Source organism: Somniosus microcephalus, chromosome 15 (assembly GCF_052327205.1).
Source record: "Somniosus microcephalus isolate GS21.2 chromosome 15, FLI_Smic_1.0, whole genome shotgun sequence".
Lineage (NCBI taxonomy): Eukaryota > Metazoa > Chordata > Chondrichthyes > Squaliformes > Somniosidae > Somniosus > Somniosus microcephalus.
Genome location: NC_141001.1, coordinates 18,815,815 through 18,837,440, shown reverse-complemented (window position 1 = coordinate 18,837,440; position 21,626 = coordinate 18,815,815). Strand labels below are relative to the sequence as shown.

Here is a 21,626-nt window from a genome sequence, read left to right as displayed (position 1 = left end):
TTGGTGAAGTCAAGCGTAGGTCCCTTGCAGTCAGAATCAGGGGAATTTATAATGGGGAACAAAGAAATGGAAGACCAATTAAATACATACTTTGGTTCTGTCTTCACAAAGGAGGACACAACTAACCTCCCAGAGATGTCGGGGAACATAGGGTCTAATGAGAGGGAGGAACCGAAAGAAATCAGTATTTGAAGGGAAATGGTGTTGGGGAAATTGACGGGATTGAAGGCCGATAAATCCCCAGGGCCTGATAATCTACATCCTAGGGTACTTAAGGAAGTGGCCCTAGAAATAGTAGATGCATTGCTGGTCATCTTCCAAAATTCGATAAACTCTGAAACAGTTCCCATGGATTGGAGGGTAGCTAATGTTACCTCACTATTCAAAAAAGATGGTAGAGAGAAAACTGGGAATTATAGACCGGTAAGCCTGACATCGGTAGTGGGGAAAATTCTAGAGTCCATTATAAAAAATGTAATAACAGAGCACTTGGAAAACAGTGACAGGATCTGACAAAGTCAACATGGATTTACAAAAGGTAAATCTTGCTTGTCTAATCTACTGGAATTTTTTGAGGATGTAACTGGTAGAATAGATAAGGGAGAACCAGTGGATGTGGTGTATTTGCACTTTCAGAAGGCTTTCAATAAGGTCCCGCATAAGAGATTAGTGTGTAAAGTTAAGGCACATGGGATTGGGGGCAAGGTATTGACTTGGATAAAGAACTGGTTGGCAGACAGGAAGCAAAGAGTTGGAATAAACGGGTCTTTTTCCGAGTGGCAAGCAGTGACTGGTGGGGTACCGCAGGGATCGGTCCTAGGACCCCAGCTATTCACAATATATATAAATGATGTCGACGAGGGAACTAGATGTAATATCTCCAAGTTTGCAGACAACACAAAGCTGGGTGGGCATGTGTGCTGTGAGGAGGATGCTGAGAAACTCCAGTATGATTTGGACAGGTTGGGTGATTGGGCAGAAGCATGGCAGACGCAGTATAATGTGGATAATTGCGAGGTTATCCACTATGGTGGCAAAAACAGGAAGGCAAATTATTAACTGAACGGCAATAGATTGGGAGAGGGGGAAGTGCAATGAGACCTGGGTGTCCTTGTGCACCAGTCGCTGAAGGTAAGCATGCAGGTGCAGCAGGTGGTTAAGAAGGCAAATGGTATGTTGACCTTCATAGCGAGAGGATTTGAGTACTGGAGCAAGGAAGTCTTGCTGCATTTGTACAGGGCCTTGGTGAGTCCACACCTTGGGTATTGTGTGCAGTTTTGGTTGCCTTATCTGAGGAAGGATGTTCTTGCCATGGAGGGAGTGCAGCGAAGATTCGCCAGACTGATACCTGGGATGGCAGGAATGATGTATGAGGAGAGATTGGGTCGATTGGGCTTATAGTCGCTGGAGTTTAGAAAAATGAGAGGGGATCTCATTGAAACTTATAAAATTCTAACAGGACTAGACAGACTAGATGCAGGAAGGATGTTCCCGATGGCCGGGGATCCAGAACCAGGGGTCACAGTCGAAGGATAAGGGGTAAGCCATTTAGGACAGGGATGAGGAGGAATTTCTTCACTCAGAGAGTGGTGAACCTGTGGAATTCTCTACCACAGAAGGTAGCTGAGGCCAATTCATTAAATATATTCAAGAAGGAGTTAAATATATTTCTTAAGGCTAAAGGGATCAAGGGATATGGGGAGAAGGCAGGAACAGGGTACTGAATTTGGATGATGAGCCATCATCTCATTGAATGGCGGAGCAGGCTCGAGGGGCCGAATGGTCTACTCCTGCTCCTATCTTCTATGTTTCTGTTTAAATTTATTTTTCAAAAAATTAAATTTTGTTTTAAATGTTTAATTAAATTGTATTTTAATTAAATTGGTACCTGTGATTATTTTTATTTAAGTGGTGTGAAAGTGTTTTTTAGGGGATTCCTATTATGCTAATGGAGATTCTATACATAAATGGAACCTCATGAGCATAATAGTAATTCCCCTTTGTGATTGGTTGGGCTGGCCCACGTGATCCCAGGGACGCTTGCTAACCGCATGCGCCCCTGGGATACGTGGGCCTTTATGCAGGCATACGATTGCAGGCCCAGGAGCTGAACAGTCCGAAGGTCTGGAGGCAGCAGGTAGGTGCGTACTTTTCTTGCGGTTCCGATGCGTTTGCCTGCGGCAAGCCTCCAACCGCAATTTCCAGGCCATTAGCTGCATTGTACTTTTTCTGTGCTGTTCTTTGAGGATGCTGCTGAGAGGGTCAAGAGCCAGTACAACATCATATATGCCTGGACCCCAGGAGCCATCCCTCCATTTGCTGTGTGTCTGCAAACAAATGGCCGGACTGTTGACTGCCTTAGAATGAAGGAATCATGTGAGCTGTCAGGGAATTTTGCATTCAGTTGCATGATCTTACGTAATGGCCACACACAAGCTAGACATTGACAGAATAGAATCCCTTCCAATTCAGCTATAAGGCATTTCTCTGTCGAGGAGCACAAATGCATGTGGGATTGCAATCAGTCACTCCCTGGAAACCTAGCCATGTATCGAAAAAATGTGTTTTTGCTTACTGATCCCTGAGTTACATGGAGAAGATGATGAATTCACCTTGTCCAGCAAACAATGCATTGATCACTTGATGAATGCACCGATGCACTGACTGGCTACTGTTGACTGGTCCCCTTGAAACCCCAGCCCTGCTCCCTCCAAAAAAAAAATTCAAGATAGAAGCCACCTTCACTATGACTGGCAATGTCATGTCAACCCTGCACCATGGGTCTAAGACAGCCTGCAGCAGGTCACATATCTCCTGCATGATGTCCCAGTGAACCTGAGTGTTTGTATACACTAATACAAAAGCAAAATACTGCGGATGCTGGAAATCTGAAATAAAAACAAAGAATGCTGGAAATACTCAGCAGGTCAGGCAGCACCTGTGGAGAGAGAAACAGAATTAATGTTTCAGGTCGATGACGAAGGGTGACAGATGCTGCCTGACCTGCTGAGTATTTCCAGCATTCTCTGTTTTTATGTTTGTACACACTGCTGCTCTGTAATGTCCAGGTGACTGCTGCAGAGGCACTAAATGTAGCCAGCAGGGTAGATCAGATAGTTATACTGTTCTTCCTCAAGTTCTGACTCTTTACTGCCCATCTTAGTTGCCCTGAGAAGGTGGTGGTGGTGGACCATCGTCTTGAGTGGCTGCAGTCCATGGTGTAGTGGTTTGCTAAACTGAGTGGCATGCTCGGCCAGTTAAGAGCCAACCATGTGGGTGTGGGACTGGAATCACAGGTAGGCCAGACCGGGTTTTTACGACAATCCGACAGCGTTATAGATACTAGTTTTAAATTCCAGATTTTATTAACTGAATTGAAGTACTGCCATGAGTGGGATTTGAATTCATGTTGTACTAGGTTATTACTCCAGGCCTCTGAATTACTAGGCCAGTAACATAACCACTAGCGCACTGCATTAGTCATCCAGAAAACCTTCATTTAAGTCCTTGCTGTCTTCCTTATATGTCAAATTTAAGGGGATTCCAAATGAAATACCCATTCTGCAGTCTGGGACAGGAGTACTGCAGCATGCCCCAGCAGTCAAACCAAATTTTAAAACATGCCTATTGCTGCACAAGAAGTCAGTAATATTCCCACAGAAAGTGCAGAATAGGCAAAAACAAACTCTGGAACCATGTGCTGCCAGTTTCTTTCAAAGACACACCATTGCTCTGTTTTCTTGGAAGTTGGGTGAAGCTGGTCACTGTTAGATCCGTGTATCTTGATGTTGTGTCCTTCAATAATTAGACAAGAGACTGCAGGGAACAATCAACAGGTGTTTACTGGATGAGGGTTACTCTAAAACTAACTGTACAGATCCCTACTCAGGGTTTATATACAGGTGTGGTCACTGCCAGTACTACAGTTTACAGGAGCTGTAAAAAATAGTTCTCCCCTTAAAGGTACATACATTACAGTCACAGCCATGTTTTACATATTTCTGTCTCTGTGCCCATTTTTCCTTCCAGTTGTGCCCAAATCTTGAGACTGTAAGAAACAGGAGCAGGACTAGGCCATACGGCCCCTTGAGCCTGCTCCGCCATTCAATAAGGTCATGGCTGATCTTCAACCTCAACTCCACTTTCCAGCCTGATCCCCATATTCCTTGATTCCCTTAGAGTCCAAGGGGGAAAAATTGGGTTGCACCCCCTTTGAGCTACTTTTAGCACCCCGAAAAAACTAGCACCCCTGTGCCCGAAATTCACTGGTAGCTCCCCAAGAGGAGGCGTGATGCTACTGGAAGTGCCCGCCTCCATCTTGGGGCGCTGCAAGTGAATATCATGGCGCTACGTGCCGCAGCGCCATGCTCTGTGGCACATCGTGCCGCGGTACTGCAGGCCTTCCTCCCCTTATTAAAGGGGAGGGGCCTAGCGCAGCACGACCCCGGGCCCAGCTGGTCCACCCGGGATCGGAGTGCCGGCAAAAGAGCCCGGCACTCAAGAAGTGCCGGGCTCACGGAGCGCAGCCGGCACCCCACGGGAGGGCTACACAAGAGGCCGGGGAGAGCAACGGGGGCAGGTGCTGGCAGGTGGCCAGCAACAAAAATGGCCGCCCCTTTAATTTGCGCTGCCCCGGCCGCAGGTAAGCCCCCCTGACCCTGTCGGACATAGCGTCCGGTGGTAAGTCAGGGGGCGCTTCCGAAGATCGCAGCCGGGGTTCGAGCAGGGCGCTGAGCACGGCGATGAAGTCATCCCCGGAGGCGCAGCGCCGCGGGGCGTTAACATTTACCGCCGCCGCTAACCTCCCACTGAATTCCGTGGGAAGTGTTGACGGCGCTGCACCCAGGCGCTAGTTGCTTTGCGCCTCATTAGTGCCCTGTCAGGGCGCTAAAGGGAGGTGCAAATCAACCGAATTTTTCCCCCCAAAATTCTGTCGATCTCTGTCATGAATGTACTCAATGACTGAACATCCACAGCCGTCTGGTGCAGTGAATTTGCAAACAGAGATATGAAAATCTCTAAGTGAAGAAATTTCTCTTTATCTCAGTTCTTAATGGCCGACTCACTATCCTGAGACTATGTCCCCTATTCCAGACTCTCCAGCCAGGGGAAACAGCCTCTCAGTATCTACTCTGTGAAGACCTCTCAGAATATTATATATTTCAATGAGATCACCTCTCATTCTTCTAAACTCCAGAGAGTATAGGCCCATTCTACTAAATCTCCCCTCATAGGACAACCCTCTCAACCCATCGATCAAACCTTCATTGCACTCCCTCTAAGACAAGTATATCCTTCCTTAGGTATGGAGACCAAAATTGTACGTGGTCCTCAAGGTGTGGTCTCACAAAAGCCCTGTACAATTTCAGCAAGACTTCCTCACTCTTGCCTTCCAACCCCCTTGCAATAAAGGCCAACATACCATTTGCATGCCTAATTGCTTGCTGTACCTGCATGTTAACTTCCTGTGTTTCGTGTACAAGGAGGCCGGAATCCCTCTGAACACCCAACATTTAATAGTTCTAATAGTTTCTCATCACTTGTTTTTCTATTTTTCCTAGCAAAATGAAAAACCTCAGATGGGGTATAATGTAGGGAAATGTGAGGTTATTCAATTTGGTAGGAAGAATAGAAAAACAGAATATTTTTTAAGTGGTGAGAAACTTTTAAATGTTGGTGTTCAGAGAGATTTGGGTCTCCCTGTGCAAGAAACACAGAAAGTTAGCATGCAGGTGCAGCAAGCAATAAGGAAGGCAAATGGCATGTTGGCCTTTATTGCAAGGGGGTTAGAGTATAAGAGTAAGGAAGTCTTGCTACAATTGTATAGGGCCTTGGTGAGACCACATATGGAGTACTGTGCACAGTTTTGGTCTCCCTATCCAAGGAAGGATATACTTGCCTTGGAGGTGGTGCAACAAAGGTTCACTGGATTGATCCCTGGGATGAGAGGGCTGTACTATGACGACAGATTGTGTAGAATGGGCCTTTACTCTTTGGAGTTTAGAAGAATGAGAGGTGACCTCATTGAAACTTTCAAGGTTCTGAAGGGGATTGACAGGGTAGATGCTGAGAAGTTGTTTCCCCTGGCTGGAGAGTCTAGAACTAGAGGGCATAGTCTCAGGATAAGGGGTAGGCCATTTAAGACTGAGATGAGGAGGAATTTGGAACAAAAGTTCTGCCACCTGCAACTGCTCCTTGATGAAAGCTCCATTTTAATGGTGGAGCTGCAGCTGTGAGGAGGCCACCCATTTCTCAACCCGCCAGGATTAGCTGGCGTGGTTTAGGAGGGTCGTGCAATATGCTGAAAATAACGAAGGCCTGTCAAAATAGGATTTTCTAGGCCCTTAACTGCTATTTAAGGGTTTTAATTACCTCTCCCAACTGATGGAGGCGGGACCGAATAGCACCCATCAAAACTGCCTCTGGCAAAATTGCGCGGAGGCGGGTTGGAGGTTGGTTCCGAACCCGCCCTCAGTTTTTGCCATTTTGCCAACTGGTCCTTTCCAAACCCGCCTCCTTGGGGCTGGGAAAATCACCCCCATAGGGAATCAAGGGATATGGAGATCGGGTGGGAATGTGGAGTTGAGGTCGATGATCAGCCATGATGTTATTGAACGGCGGAGCAGGCTCAAGGGGCTGTATGGCCCACTCCTGCTCCTACTTCTTATGTTCTTATATTTCCCCACATTATACTCCATCTGCCACCTTCTTGCTCACTCACTTATCCGTTTGCAGCCTCTTTGTGTCCTCCTCATCAGCAAACTTGGATACATTACACCGTGGGCATTATGTGGGTGCAAATTAGAATATCTGTGCCTATTTCATCTTCAAAGGTATTTCTATTGATATTGGTGTAACATTGCGTCCATTGTCAAGTATAGGAAGTTCTCAGTGTTAGTTAAAAATAACTGACCAGTAAAGACCACGGCCAAGAGTTTCCACCACATTTGCGCCCAGATACATACATACATCGTCGTTTGGGAGGGCTGGTAGGGTGGGGCTGGAGATCGGAGCTGGGGAGGCTGAAGGTTTCATTGAGGCACTCCTTCTCTTCCTGGCCTACAAGAAGAGCTAAAAGAGCCACTTACTTTGGGGAATTGGCAGCTGCCGCCTTGGATCAGCTGCCGGGAATCCCTCAGCTCAGGCCACCCCTCGCTTACTATTAAATTTAAGTTGCGGCGGCAATTATGTCATCAGGCCGTAACTTTGGTCGTTAATTGAGCAAATAACATATGTTAATTGGCAATCCGCCTCTCCCAAGGATGTTGCGTGCTCGCAGCCTAACGCGTTAGAGTGAAATGCGGAAGTCGATGGCTGGAGCCAGCTTCACATCCTGCTGTCAATTTCCTTGGTTTTAACCCCCCTCCTGCTCCCAAACCCACACACTCCTCCATGCCAAAATACCCCCCATATTATCAGCTATTGAACCACCTAAACATAATTTAAGTAATGGCTGTGTGTGCGTAACTTTAGCTCTCCTTCTTTGAGACGCTCCTTAAAATCTGCCTCTTTGACCAAGTTTTTGATCACCTGTCCTAATATCCACTTATGTGGTTCGGTGTCAAATTTTGTTTGATAACATTCCTCTTAAACACCTTGGGACATTTTACTACGTTAAAGGCATTACATAAATGCAAGTTGTTGTTGGGTATAAACATTGTAAAATTTGAGATTAATTAATAAAATTAAATGATATTTTAACCTTCAATTCATTTACAGGTGGCTTGAAAAGGGAAAGAAAGGACACGAGTGAACCAGATGTGTTTAGTATCATTTTGAAAGCCAATGAAGAACTGTGTAAGAAAAGTTTTGGATTAATGTTTTTAGCAATTTATAAAGTATTTAGATATTTAAATGGTGCTATTTGAACGATCCAATGGATTGAAAGGCATTGTGGTATTATAAGTTTGTTTTTGTAGTACTCAACTTTAGGAATGATGTCAAGAGGGTTACAAAAGTGATTTAGTGACATGATAATAAGGATGAGAAGAAACTAAAAGAACTGGGGCTGTTTTCATTAGAGGAGAGAAGATTGATTGGAGATCTGAAGAAGTATTAAAAATTATGAAGGGTTTTAATAAGGTAATTACCACTTCTACTAGTCGGTGAATCAGCAACTAGAGGGCCTATATTTAAGATCATCACCAAAAGAATCAAGGGAGAGCTTAGGAGATTTTTTTATAATATAGAGGACATTTGGTACGTGGAATGCCCTATCAGAAACAGTGGCGGAAGCAGAATCTGTAACAGTGAAAAAGAAAATTTAGTAGGGATTTGGAGAGCGATAGAGGAATGGCACTAAATGAACAGCTCTTTCAGAGAGCTGGCACAGGACAATAGACCAAATGGCTTCTTTCTGTGCTGTAACATTCTATGGCCTGGAGTTTCCACTCAATTGCGCTTTTTTTGGCGCAATTTCCCTGATATCGGTGTAATTGGCACAAAGTATTGCGGAATTTTCATCGTAACTCAAGTTTCCACGATCTTTGTGCTAGTTTTAAAAACGTGACTCTGGAAGCTGGCCCCACCCACAAAACTGTCTATGTCCGCAGGATGAATTAATCACCATTGGGAGTTTCTGCTAATTTCGCTCATTTGCAGGCCTTCGAGGAGGCTCTAAAAGTTAAGCTGGACCTTTCAGGCGCACGGACATCAATAGGTACACTTTGAAAAGTTTTGAATGGACTTTTTTTTAATTTACGAAGGAACTGTCTACTGTACCCCAATCTAACTCGAAAATAGTTTTGTATATTTTTTAAAAGTCATTTTTAGTAATTTAAAATCAAATTACTCACAGTTGGTGGATTGACACTGTGATTTAAAATGCTTATTTTTTGTGATAAATCCATTTTCAGCTGTATTAATCAAACTTTACCAAGTTACCACTCTTAAATATATCAAGGAATTATTTTTTAAAAGCAAAATTTTTATAATGTTTAAAAAGCTGCCTGATTGCGCTGGTTCATGGCAGATTTTGCATCCTGCGATATGTAAAAGAGTTTGAGGGGAACATTGGGGGGAAAAGAACATTTTTCAAAACCGGCACAATTTTGGGTGCAATTTACACTGGAATCACTGATTGCGCCCAAAACGGAAACTCTCCCCCTATGATTCTAAGTTTCATTGTTAATAAATTAAACATATATTGTTAAAATACAAAGGAACAAACAGTGTGATTGCATGGCAAGAACTGCAAGGATTTGGGATTTTGCTTTCTTGTTTGAAAACTATTCATATATTGTGTAACATTGGATACTGTACGCTTTCAGTACTTTGCTGTCTGTTTGCTTCTACGTATTTCACTTTGAAGGAAATTTGACCAAAAAATTATAGTTGGCACACATTGGTCTAGTTGTGTACTATTTTACATTTTCTGAGATGTCAGGAGAGCGTTGTGGGCAGCCCATGTTTTTCTAGTTAACAATATATGCAATTGGGAATTCATTGTTAAGGTGAGGCATGCTAACCCACATATAATGGTGAATAAGGACATAGGGCTTGATTTTACCAGGCCCGAGGAGGCGGGTTTGGAGGCGTGTGAGTTGTTAAAATCGCAAAAAATGGCAGGTGGGTCCGATCCCGCCTTTAAGCAATTTTCCCACATTCATGGTTTCAGACCCCGTATCCATCCTGCCTTCAAGAGGTGGGATAGGCCCTTAAGGCCCTTAACAACCAGTTAATTGCCTCTATAATCTCAATTTGAGAGGCCTTTCTGATTTTAACACATTTCCCCCATCCTGCACGTCTCCTCTGGAACACGCCAGTTAATCCTGGCGGACTCACAAGTAGATTGCTTCCTAACAGCTGCAGCTCCACCATTAAGAAGGAGTTTTCACCAATGATGATTTGCAGGTGGCAGAACTTTGTCGTCTCAGGTCTGGGGGAACTTTTAGCAGGCCTACTCATTGTTGGGGAAGTTTGGAGCCTGACACCTGTTAGATCCGTGTATCTTAATAAGAAAAGGACTGCAGAGAATGGTACAACAGGTGTTTACTCAACGTGGTTCAAACTGCAACTGAAACAACAGATTACCACTCAGCGTTATATACAGGTGTGGTCACTGCCGGTACTACAGTATACATGAGCTGGAGAAAGTAGTTCCCCCCCTTAAAGGTACATACACTACAATTACTCCCCTTTTAGATTAACAGTACCATAACACTCATTTAACAATTAAATATCAAACTAATTACAATTAACACTTTTAACATGCAACATTAGCTGAAAATAGTCTATTTATAAATTCAGTCTTTGGGGAGGCTTCCTGATCCTTTCTGGATAGTGCCTTTCCCGAGTGTCTTGCTCTTGGTGCAGAGGCGATTCTGGCCCCCTGTCGTCGGTTGGTTCATCAGCTTCCGATGCTACTGTTTCTGGGGTAGATGCTACCTGTACGTCGGGTTCATCACCAGGTACGTATGGGCGAGGCATGGGGTTGACTTGTTCCTGTGACTCTAGGATCTGGTCAGCATGGTGTCTCACGATGCTCTCCCCAATGTCCACTGTGTACATTAGTGGGCCCTGCCGTGTGCATATCGTTCCTGGCTGCCATTTTTCTGTTCGGTAGTCGCGGGCCAAGACTGGTTGCCCTACATTGAAGCTCCTTGTTGGCTTCTCATGGATGTGCTGGAATTGCTTACTCTCACCATCTCTTCGTACGTTTGGCCTGAGCAAATCCAGGCGAGATCTTAACCTTCGGTTAAAGAACATCATGGCTGGGGCCTGGTTGGTGACTGCATGTGTCGCATTCCGGTAGGCGAACAGGAAATTGTCCACCTTGTGCTGCAGCGGAATGTTGTCATTGTACATAGCCTTTATTGCCTTCTTAAAGGTTTGTACGAACCTCTCAGCCAATCCATTTGTGGCTGGATGATACGGGGCGGATGTGTAATGCCTTACCCCATTCTTTTTCAAGAACCTCCGGAACTCTTCGGACACAAACTGTGGTCCGTTGTCGGAGCAAATCTGTTCTGGCAAGCCATTCCTGGCAAAAATGGTCCGTAGGACTGCAATAGTTTTCTCTGTGGTGGTGGAGGACATTTTGATGACCTCAGGCCATTTCAAGTGCGCATCCACGGCTATTAAAAACATTGAGTCCATGAATGGACCAGCAAAATCAATATGCACCCGTTGCCATGGAGATGAGGGCCACTCCCATGGGTGTAGAGGGGCCTGTGGTGGTGCATTTTGGACTTTCTGGCATCCTGAGCAGCTCTTGGTCAGGTCCTCGATTTGTTTATCGATTCCCGGCCACCACACATAAGCCCTGGCTAGGCTTTTCATTTTTACCCCTCCCAGATGACCCTCATGAAGCTCATTGAGCACTCTCTCCCTTAACTTGGATGGAATTACCACTCGGGATCCACACATCATGGTCCCCCGGCACACTGACAGCTGTTCCCTCCTTGTCGAGAATGCTGGCAACAGTGAGTCGCCATATGCTGGCCATCCCTTCACCGTCAAATCATATACCCGAGACAGTGTCGGGTCATTTCAGGTTTCCTTTTCGATACAAGCGTTAGTTACCGGTAGGTATTCAACTATAGTCGAATGGAATATTTCGACAGGATCCACTACTGGTGCTTCCTCCGCAGTAGGCAGTGGCAGGCGTGATAGCCCATCAGCATTTCCATGCTGTTTCGTGCCCTTATATTCAATCTCATACTGGTGCGCCCCTAGAAAAAGTGACCATCTTTGTAGTCGTTGCGCAGTCATCACCGGAACGCCCTTCTTCGGATTAAAAATGGAGACAAGAGGCTGGTGATCAGTCAGCAAGGTGAATTTATGCCCGTGCAGATAGTGATCGAACTTTTTCACTCCCCACACTAGGCTGAGTGCCTCCCTGTCAATCTGGGCGTAGTTACGCTCGGCTGAGGTTAGTGATCGTGACGCAAAGGCTATTGGCCTCTCTGGTGCTGGAGCCTTGACGACTGCCTCAATCTTCTCTGGGGACTTATGTAACCCCCCTTTATCGATAACGTGGCCACAGTACGAGATCTGTTTTCTAAAAAACTCGCATTTGGGGCGGTTAGCTCGGAGCCCATATTCCTGCAATCTAGTGAGCACCTGCTCCAGGTTGGCAAGGTGATCACTGTCATTTTCGCCCGTGACCAGGATGTCGTCCAAATAACACTGGGTCCCTGGGATCCCTTGCAGGACTTGTTCCATTGCCCTCTGCCAAATAGCCGGAGCTGATGCCACCCCGAATACCAGCTGGTTGTGTTGGTAGAGACCTTTATGGGTGTTGTTTGTGAGGCATTTTTTTGATGCTTCTTCTACCTCCATTTGCAGATACGCCTGGGCCAGATCAATCTTAGTGAAGCGTTTCCCTCCAGATAGCGAGGCGAAAATATCTTCAATCCGCGGAAGTGGTATTGTACGGTGTGTAGGACCGGGTTCACTGTTACCTTAAAGTCCCCACAGATGCGAACCTTCCTTGGTTCCCCAGGTGTGCTGCTCAACGACTTTTTCATCACAGGGACGATGGGTGTAGCCCACTCGCTCCAGTCTACCTTGGACAGTACACCTGAACGTTCCAGACTCTCCAGCTCTGCTTCGACGGCTGAGCGGATCGTAAAAAATTTTGGGCTTGCGTTTTCTTCATGCCTTTTAGTGTTCTGAGTCCTTGCTGGAACACTTCTTTCGCGTCAGTTAGGATCTTTGACAGTCGCCCAGGTGTGACGTCGTCATCCTTTTTGTCAGCCACAGTCAGTGCCTGTATGGAATGCCAATCCAGTTGTATTTTCCGGATCCATTCACGTCCCAGTAATGGTGGTCCACCATCTTGCAATACATACAGGTCTAGTTTTGGTGTTTCCTTACCGTTATATATAACGGTCACCCTTATTTTTCCTTTGGGGTAGACTTTTTGCCCCGTGTACGTCTTCAAAATAATTTTTGTGTCTCTCAAGTGCATGTGTGAGAATAGCTGCTCGTAGTCCCGTCGGTTTATGACTGTTAGAGCTGATCCTGTGTCCAATTCCATTTTTACCTGGACTCCTGCTATCTTGAGAGTGACCCAAATGGTTCAGTGATCCTCCGTTGTGATCACATTATGTAGCTTCAGACAACTCAGTTCCCTGCTTTCAGAGTCATTATCACTCTTTTGTTCGTCTGAACTATTCTCCGTTATCTTATGTACCTTCTTGTACTTCCCTTTGCTCGTTTTCTTATTGCTGGTTTTCTTTCCCGACCTGCAGACTCGTGCTATGTGTCCTACTTTTCCACACTGTCTGCACACTTTGGCCTAGAAATTCAGTGCCCTTAGCGCCGATTTTGCGGCGCTAGAGGGCCTAGCGCTGCAATTGGCGCCGGCGCCGAAATTGCCTGGGGCCCTTCCGCCGCGGTAGACCGGTAGCGCTGCGCAGGCACCGATGACGTCATCGGTGTGCGCAGCGTCGCGGTTGCCATGCCGACGGGCCCCAGCGCCGAAATTCAGTTGCGGCCGCCTCGCCCGTGGCAGCCGCAACTAAGACTCTGGCAACAGAGTCTTACATGACTTTGCGCCGGCGCATTAAAGGCACCGCGGCGGCCGGCCGATTTCCCGCCGGCCGCCTGGCCGCAGCTCCCTCCCCGGACTTCCCCCCCCCCCCCCCCCGGAACAGAAGCAAGCCCGGCACTTGTCCGAGGTGCCGGGATCATTTTTAAAAAGATTTTCGCAGGCCGCGGCCGGGTGCAGGCAGCTCCTCCTTAAGGGAAGGAGGAGGCCTGCACTTCCCGAACCTGCCGCACCGCAGCGGGCGCCGCAGCGCCGGAATAGCGCCGATATTCAGCGCGTAGCGCCAGTTTTCAGGCGCAAACAGCTCTCAGCAGCGCCGGCAGCCGTTTGGGCGCAGAACTATTGAATTTTGGGCCCGACCAGCACGACTTAGCTCCGGCACTAACTTCCGGCGCTAAAGCCCTGGCTGCGCCAAAACTCAATTTCTAGGCCTTTGTCTTTGAACCAGCAATCATTCTGGTCGTGTGTTGTTCTGCCGCAGCGATAGCACTTCACTGTTCCGTATGACACTTCATTTGTGCCATATTCTTGCGGTCTCCGTTGTATCTCTGCAGCGCTCCGTGCTGCTGCTTCATGTGATACTGTAATGCTGAAAGCCTTTTCCAGCGTAAGATCCTTTTCTGATAGAAGCCGTTTCTGTGTTCCTTCACTTTGAAGCCCACACACAAACTTGTCCCTTAAAGTATCTGCTAGTCCCGTTCCAAACTGGCAGTGTTTCGATAGCTTGCGCAGTTCCGTTAAATACTCAGCATTACTTTCATCTTTATGCTGGTTCCTTTTGTGAAACTTAAATCTTTCTGCTATCAGCAGCGGTGTGGGGTTTAAGTGGTCCTGTAGGATTGACACTATGTTTTCAAAATCCTTTTCTACTGGCTTCTCTGGGCTTACTAGGTTTCGTAGTAAGCCATACGTTTTTGCACCCATTGAATTCAACAATACCAGCGCTTTCTTGTCATCTGGCACTTCATTCGCCTTGCAGTATACTTCTATGCGTTCGACATATGTCGTCCAATCTTCGATTTCATTGTCGAACGCTGTGATACTGCCACTCTTCGGCAGTTTTGGGTGTGGTTAGACTGGCTTAAAATGGCGTCTCCCGCGCTTTCCTTTCTTCCCCGCTGCGGCTTAAAATGGCGTCTCCCGCGCTGCTGCCAACGCCGCTCTTGGCGGTCCTCGTGGCAAATGGCGACGCCCTGTGGGTTCCGTGCACTGCTCCTGCGCTGCTGCCAATGCCGCTCTCTGCGGTCCTCGTGGCAATGGTAGCGCCTCGCGTTTTCCTGCGCGCCTCTCTCCCCCATTGACGCTGCTCGGCCCTTGAACACCGGCTGCGCTCTGTTCTCTCTCATCTCTCTCCCCCGTTGACGCTGCTCGGCCCTTGAACACCGGCTGCGCTCTGCTCTCTTGTCTCTCTCCCCCGTTGACGCCGCTCGGTCCTGAACACCGGCTGCGCCCTGTGCGCTCTGCCCTCTCTCTCACCCCCGTCGACGCTGCTCGGCCTTTTTCTGTGCTGCCCGGTCGGGCTCTAGCCTGCCGCTGTCCGGGAAGGGTCTGCGCAGTACCTGTTGCCAGCCCATTTCGCTGGACCACCGTGACTGGAAAGCCAAGCCTGGCTCTCGACAGCCTCCCCTGCGATGCTCAAATCTCCGCTGGATGACTGGGCGGTTGCCCGTGGTCGACGCCCGTGCTTCTGGACTCGACCTTCTTCCTCTGTTCTCCAGGAGCGAATCCCTGGGAGGTGATGCGGAGTTGCAGGTAGGTTCGAACTTGCTCGTCGCCACTGTTAGATCTGTGTATCTTAATAAGAAAAGGACTGCAGGGAACGGTACAACAGGTGTTTACTCAACGTGGTTCAAACTGCAACTGAAACAACAGATTACTACTCAGCGTTATGTACAGGTGTGGTCACTGCCGGTACTACAGTATACATGAGCTGTAGAAAGTAGTTCCCCCCCTTAAACGTACATACATTACAACACCCATCTCCAGTGTGACCTCCTGGGAAGCCCCTCTCCCAACCTTGACTGAGTGCTTCCTCAACTGAGGTATATACCAGAAGCATGAGAACCATTTATTTCCTTTCCTCCTGGACATCAGAATCGGATGAAGACCAGCCGCGGCAGCAGCAGAACCCTGAACAACAGCACCACCAACAGCAGGAGCAACAACAGGAGCGCCAAGCTGCTGCTCACCCACCTGAAGCTGCACAGGCCAGAAGGTGCCAGTGCACGACCACATTGCTGCCCGGGATGCAAGGGACGCACTCACGCTGGCCAGATTTGCTTAGCCTGCACAATTACACTTTTGCCTCGCACCTTCTTACCAGAGCATCGACAATGGACAAGAAGCTGTGGATTCCTATCACTCTGACCACCATACTGACAATTGCAAGTCGCCCTAAGCCCTCAATGTGGAAGTCCCATTTGCGAAATGACACAGGCCACAACTTCAACAGTTTGCCATCAAATCTGTTTATCATAACAATTCAAGGATGGCTTGTCAAAAATCAATGCAACAGAACACCCAAGTGACTACCCTTGTGACTACTTGTGCTTTATCTTCCTCTTACGCATGCTCCTACGTGGTGCTTTCCCTGTGGCTTCAGCAGATGTGGTGGCCCCTTGCTCACTTTCTTGCTGCTCCTGTCTCGACTCCTTTTGCGGTCGTCCGCTGGGGTTGCGAACCTGTGAGAGCTCGGCAACAGTCTGCTGCTCCTGCGGCTCTGCAGGGGATGAGACGCCCATCTCAGTTGGGGTGAGGACTCTGGTAGGGCTCTGACCGAGGGCTTTGCAGTGGCATGGTTGTGTGAGTGCTTGGAGAGGAGCTCCCACTTCCTTGTTGTCTTCCACCAACACCTGTCTCATGGGTCAGCCCCATTTCAGAGCTAGCAAGTGGCTTGACAGCACCTTGCTGCAATTCAGGGGGGCCATGAGGACCCGTTTCTGCACTGGAAGCCCTACTCCAGAGGACTTCCATGAAGGTCTGGTTTCTATGCTCAATAACTGACCATCGCTCCTCAAGAGATATCAGTCTATTCTGAACAATGACCATGTTTTCTAAGCTCCTCCATGGCCGTAGCCATCCTTTACCGTAGCCATCCTCTCCTCTACAGTAGCCAGCTTTACCATGGAGGTAGCCATCCTTTCCACGGAGGTTGCCATCCTTTCCGTGGTGATGCGTTAATGCGCCAATGCCTCCACAAAGGCTCTGTTCATGTTTGCGATGGACTCCTCCATTCGCTCTACACTCGCAGCGACCCTGGAGACAAAACCTGCCAGAGACTCCTGCACCTGTTCCTGGAGTTCCAGCACCGCTCTCCTTCTGGATGGACCCGGAGGCACAGGGTCGACTTGCAGCTGAGCCGAGCTGGCACAGTCCTACGCCCTCCTATGAGGACTCTCTACTGCTGCCTGTCTCCACCATTTGCTGATGCTCACTTGTGATCTGTGATACACCAGGTGATAAGAGGTTGCAGCTTCCTCTGAGGAGTCTTGATGCTCAGGCTGTTCCCCCTGGACAGTGGGGACAGGGGCTCTCGATGGTCCTGTGGGGGAGTTAAGGAAAGAGTTAGAGATGTGAGGTAAAGGTTGCATGCACATTGAATTGTGCAGATGATCATAAGTCAATCTGTTAGAATATGAGAATCATTATCAGTCACTCATGCAATGTCAGTGAGAGAGAAGCTAAACTATTAAGTCACCAGCTTGCTGTGATGCGCCCGTCTGTCCGTCCCCCACTTGCGAATCATCCTCCACTCCGGCGATCTCCAGGGCCACCTCCTCCGAAGTGGTGAGCTGGGCTACTGAGGGTGGCCCTCCTCCTGTCCTCGCTCTTTCCCTCTTATTGTGGGCTCTCTTTTCCTGCAGTAAGGGATACAAGTGGAGTTTGATTAAGAATGAAGGAGTGAGTGGAGAGAATACATAGCATAGATGCTTAGAAGGAGACAAAGGGGCCTCCCTGTGTGCTGTAAGTTGTTGTCATTGCATCACAGTGATAGGGAGTGTGAGGGCTGCATGGTCGAATAGTTAAGTGAATGTGACCATAGAGAGAGAGGAAATGGGTAAGGGTGCAGGGATGTAAGGGTCAAGTGGGATGTGGAGGAAGAGGTTGGCAAAGCAGAGTGCTGGTGATGAGAGGCGATGGGGATCAGATTGAGGCCGATGGGAATGTCATACTCACTTTTCCTGTGCGGAGAACGTCATGAAACCTCTTCCTGCACTGCAGCCAGGTTCTGCTGCACATAGAAATTGGGTTACCTCTTGGGCCACTTGCAGCCACACAGCTTTAGTCTGCTGGGGAGGCTTTTTCCTCCTTAAGAAAGGGAAGAGCACCTCCTTATTTGTTCTTGCTCCCTCCACCAGAGCTTGGAGGGAGGCCTCATCGAATCTTGGAGCACACTTTGGTCTACTGGTGGACATAATTGATGAAGGAAGCGCTCAGAACAATGAGCATAAAGTTTAAAGGCTGAAAAAGAAGCAAGGCTGCTTGCAGGCCTTAAATCCAGCAGTATTGATGACGTCATCAGAGGCGACTTTCTGTATGAAAAGGCTCATTGGGCCAGGGGTTCCCACACGCTGGAAATGAAGTGCCCAATTAGGGCAATATCGCACTTTTATCCCACTTCACATCAGAGTTGGGATCCTGACACGATGACCACCTGACACGCCCCCAGCCCGCCCCACAATGGCAAAATCAAGCCCATAGAGTTTGGTTCATAAAGGTTCTGCCTGCCTGTGGAAACTGCCGTCTAGCTGTGACCATAAGATCAAATGCTGGGCAAAAGCTCCCTACTGCCTCCTACCTAAAATCAGTACAGACAGCAGATCAAACCTTTGGCATTCTTTATATAGGTGGCTCGACTAAAAAGAAAGACTTGGATTTATATAGCGCTTTTTGTTAAGTCTGTGAGTTGTTCAAGTAATTAATACTCAGACTTAATCAGTAACAATAAAACAGGTCTTCACTGGTTGGAGGTAGGGACTACACTGAATACAAGATTACTGCACAGTGCTTATATACCGGTGTGTTCACCCCCGGTATTACGTCTACAGCAGCCTGAGAAAGTAGTACATCTCTTAAGGTGGAACAGGCTTAAGCTCTCTTAAGGTGGAACAGGTTACATACACAACACTCCTCCCTTCTTAGCTTTATAGTCATCCCCCCATTTAACATAACGTAATAACATATATACATATATAACTTCATGTTTAACGTAACATATCACAGATTCAGTCTCTGCGGAAAAAGTTCACAGATTCAATCTCTGTGGTGTAGTCGGTTCACGTTACTCATTCAATAGTCCTTTCATGGATTTAACAGCTTGAACTTCCGAACTGATTTGGCTCCGTTCGGAGGGACCACGTGTGTGATCTGGTAGAGGTGATAATGGTTCAGATGGGTCATCTTCTGTTTTTACTTTTCCTTTTCTGCTTCTTGGAGACTCTCTGGGCTCCATTGTCAGCTGCCACAGCTGCCAGCTGCATGCGCAGTTCCTCCTTCTCTTCCTCCTGTTTCCGTCGTAGAGCCAGCTTCTCCCGATGTTCCGTAGACTTTTGGTGCTCCTCCATGATTTCTGCACTTTGGGAGTCGAAGTTACAAGCTGGGCAGGACAGGACATCGTAATATTCGGTGTCGTCCACCAGGTCATGGTAATATTCGGTGTCGTCCTGAGCTAGACCAGTGAGAGGGTCGTCTATTTCCTCCATACCCAGCTGGACGTTAGCCAGCTCTTGTTCCAAATCCAGACATCTTTCCTGACGAGACTTCTTCATGTGTACCTCTGCATCCAGCTTTTTCTGGGCTTTCAGCAAGTCGTTTACTAGTGACCTCATTTGTGATTTTAATACTTCAACTTCCTTTGGAGATTGATTGATCGGACTATGCAATCCCTCTACCGGAGCAGCTGTTTCAGCGGTCTGTTGTTCTACATTGACGTGAGTCAGCGTACTTTTGGCATCCAATGGCTGCTCTGTTGCAGTCGTTTCAGTCTGTGTCGTCACATCAGCCATCTCAATGACTTTTGAGAGCTCCGAACCCTTTTCCTTTGAAGATCGCAGCTCGTGTTCAAGTTTTTCCCATTTCAGAGTCTTGTCCCTCAGCATATGAAGGAGTTGGCTGACCGTTAACTCTTCTGACACCAGATAATGGCACGCACCTTCAGAACCTGAATCAGCTTTGATTCGTTCGGCCTCCTCGCGCAGATGGTTGGTGTGCTCCTGCTCCATTTTTTCCATCAGTTGCTTCTGTTGCCTTTCCAGATTCTCCCACTCTGTAACAAAGAACTTTTTTATTTCATTCATCTCTTGCTCAAAACGGCGAATCATTTGTTCTAATTGCTGTTGTAGTTTGAAATGGAGTTGAGTTCGAGCCCAGTGTCCCTCAAAAATGTGCATATCAGTAGACTTGACAGACTCAGAATTCTCTGTTAAACTATGTTGTTGTTGCTCAGTGGAATTCTGTGCTGAAACTTTGTCTTTTGCACATGGGTTGGTCTTACCATCATCAGTTCTAGAGTCTGGGCTGATTATCTGCACCGAGTTCTCACTCTTTATGGCTTTTAGCGAATGCCAGTCCATATTTATGTTTCTAAACCACTCCCGGCCTAGTAGTGGTGGACCTCCCTCCGGTAGCACAAATAAGTCCATTATTTGACTTCCTTCGCCCTTGTTGGCCACTGCAACCTTTATTGTCCCGATGGGGTACACTCTCTGCCCCGTGTAGGTTGTCAATATAATCTCCGTATCCTGTAGGGGAATATGTTGGAATAACCTTCTGTAATCTTTCTTATTCATGACCGACAATGCCGATCCAGTGTCCAATTCCATTTTTACTTGGACTCCTTCTATCTGAAGAGTAACCCAAATTGTCTGGAGGTCTGCACCCTTACCAACGTTGAGTACCCTTAAGCTATCCAGTTCAATACTGCTTAAGCCAGCCAGTTCATTACTGCTAGCGTCTGGATCGGACTCCTGTTCGGCCACCTTGTGTACCTTTGCGTATTTCCCTTGCGGTGACTTCTTGTTGCTGGTCTTCTTCCCTGACCTGCATACTCTAGCTATATGTCCAAGCTTACCACATGTTCTGCATTCTTGGTTTTTAAACCAACACTGGTTCTGATCATGCGTTGTCTTTCCACAACGATAACATTTGCCAGAACTCACACCCAATTTGTGTGCACTGAGCTCCGGTGACCGTAGCTTCATTACTGCCGTGCCTCTCGCTGCGGCTTCGTGTGCTGCTGCCATAGTGACCGCCTTCTCAAGCGTCAGCTCATTCTCCTCGAGCAGTCGCTTTTGTGTATCCTGTTTAAATAAACCACACACAAATTTGTCTCGTAGTGCATCTGTCAGTCCCGTTCCAAACTGGCAATACTTTGCTAATTTACGCAATTCCAGCAAATATTCAGCATTGCTGTCATGCTGTAGCTGCCTTCTGTCGTAAAATTTAAATCATTCCGCTAGCATCAGCGGCGTGGGGTTTAGATGATCTTTCAGGACAGTAACAATCTCATCGAACGTCTTATCCGCCGGTTCATCTGGTGATAACAGGTGTTTCAATTGTCCGTATGTCTTCGCACCCATTAAATTTAATAATGTTAGTGCTTTATCAGCCTCACGAATTTTATTGGCCTTACAATAATTTTTAACTCGTTCAACATATATGGCCCAATCTTCGATGTCACTATCAAAGTTGCTAATATTCCCGTGTTTAGGCATTGTAGTACTTTATCAGATTTGCAATTTCTCAGATTTTTTTTTTTTTTACTGCTATCCAAGATGGCGGCTTCCCGCTCTTGCCGTCGTCCTCCGCCCACAAAATGGTGGTTTTCCCGCACTTGGCGGTCTTCACCCGTCCCCCGACGCCATCTCCCTTCAGCCCCGAGTGCGGCCCTTATCTCCGCCGCGATCGATGGCCCGCGCTTTTCACCGCGGCTCTCGCGCCTTCAGTGTCTGCCGACGCTGTGCCTTTCAGCCCGAGTGCGGCCCTTATCAGGGATTGCGATCGATGGCCCTTATCTCCGATCGCCCTTGTTCCTCCGACTTCCCCCAGCCCTGTCTTTGCAGCCAACGCTGCTCGGCTTACCCACCACCGAGGTTGAAAAAGAAGCTGCAGGATGTCTTCTGTCCTCCAGTTT

The 21,626-nt window shown here is 47.5% G+C and overlaps 1 protein-coding gene across 1 annotated transcript in view; it reads left to right on the top strand.

Annotated features, from left to right (window-relative positions):
- LOC147106569 (astacin-like metalloendopeptidase) overlaps positions 1–21,626 on the top strand; it is a 512,506-nt gene that overhangs the window by 131,541 nt on the left and 359,339 nt on the right. Inside the window, exon 4 of the mRNA XM_086007520.1 lies at positions 7,720–7,797. Coding sequence (XP_085863646.1) covers positions 7,720–7,797 — 78 coding nt within the window. The remainder of the gene's footprint in view (positions 1–7,719; positions 7,798–21,626) is intronic.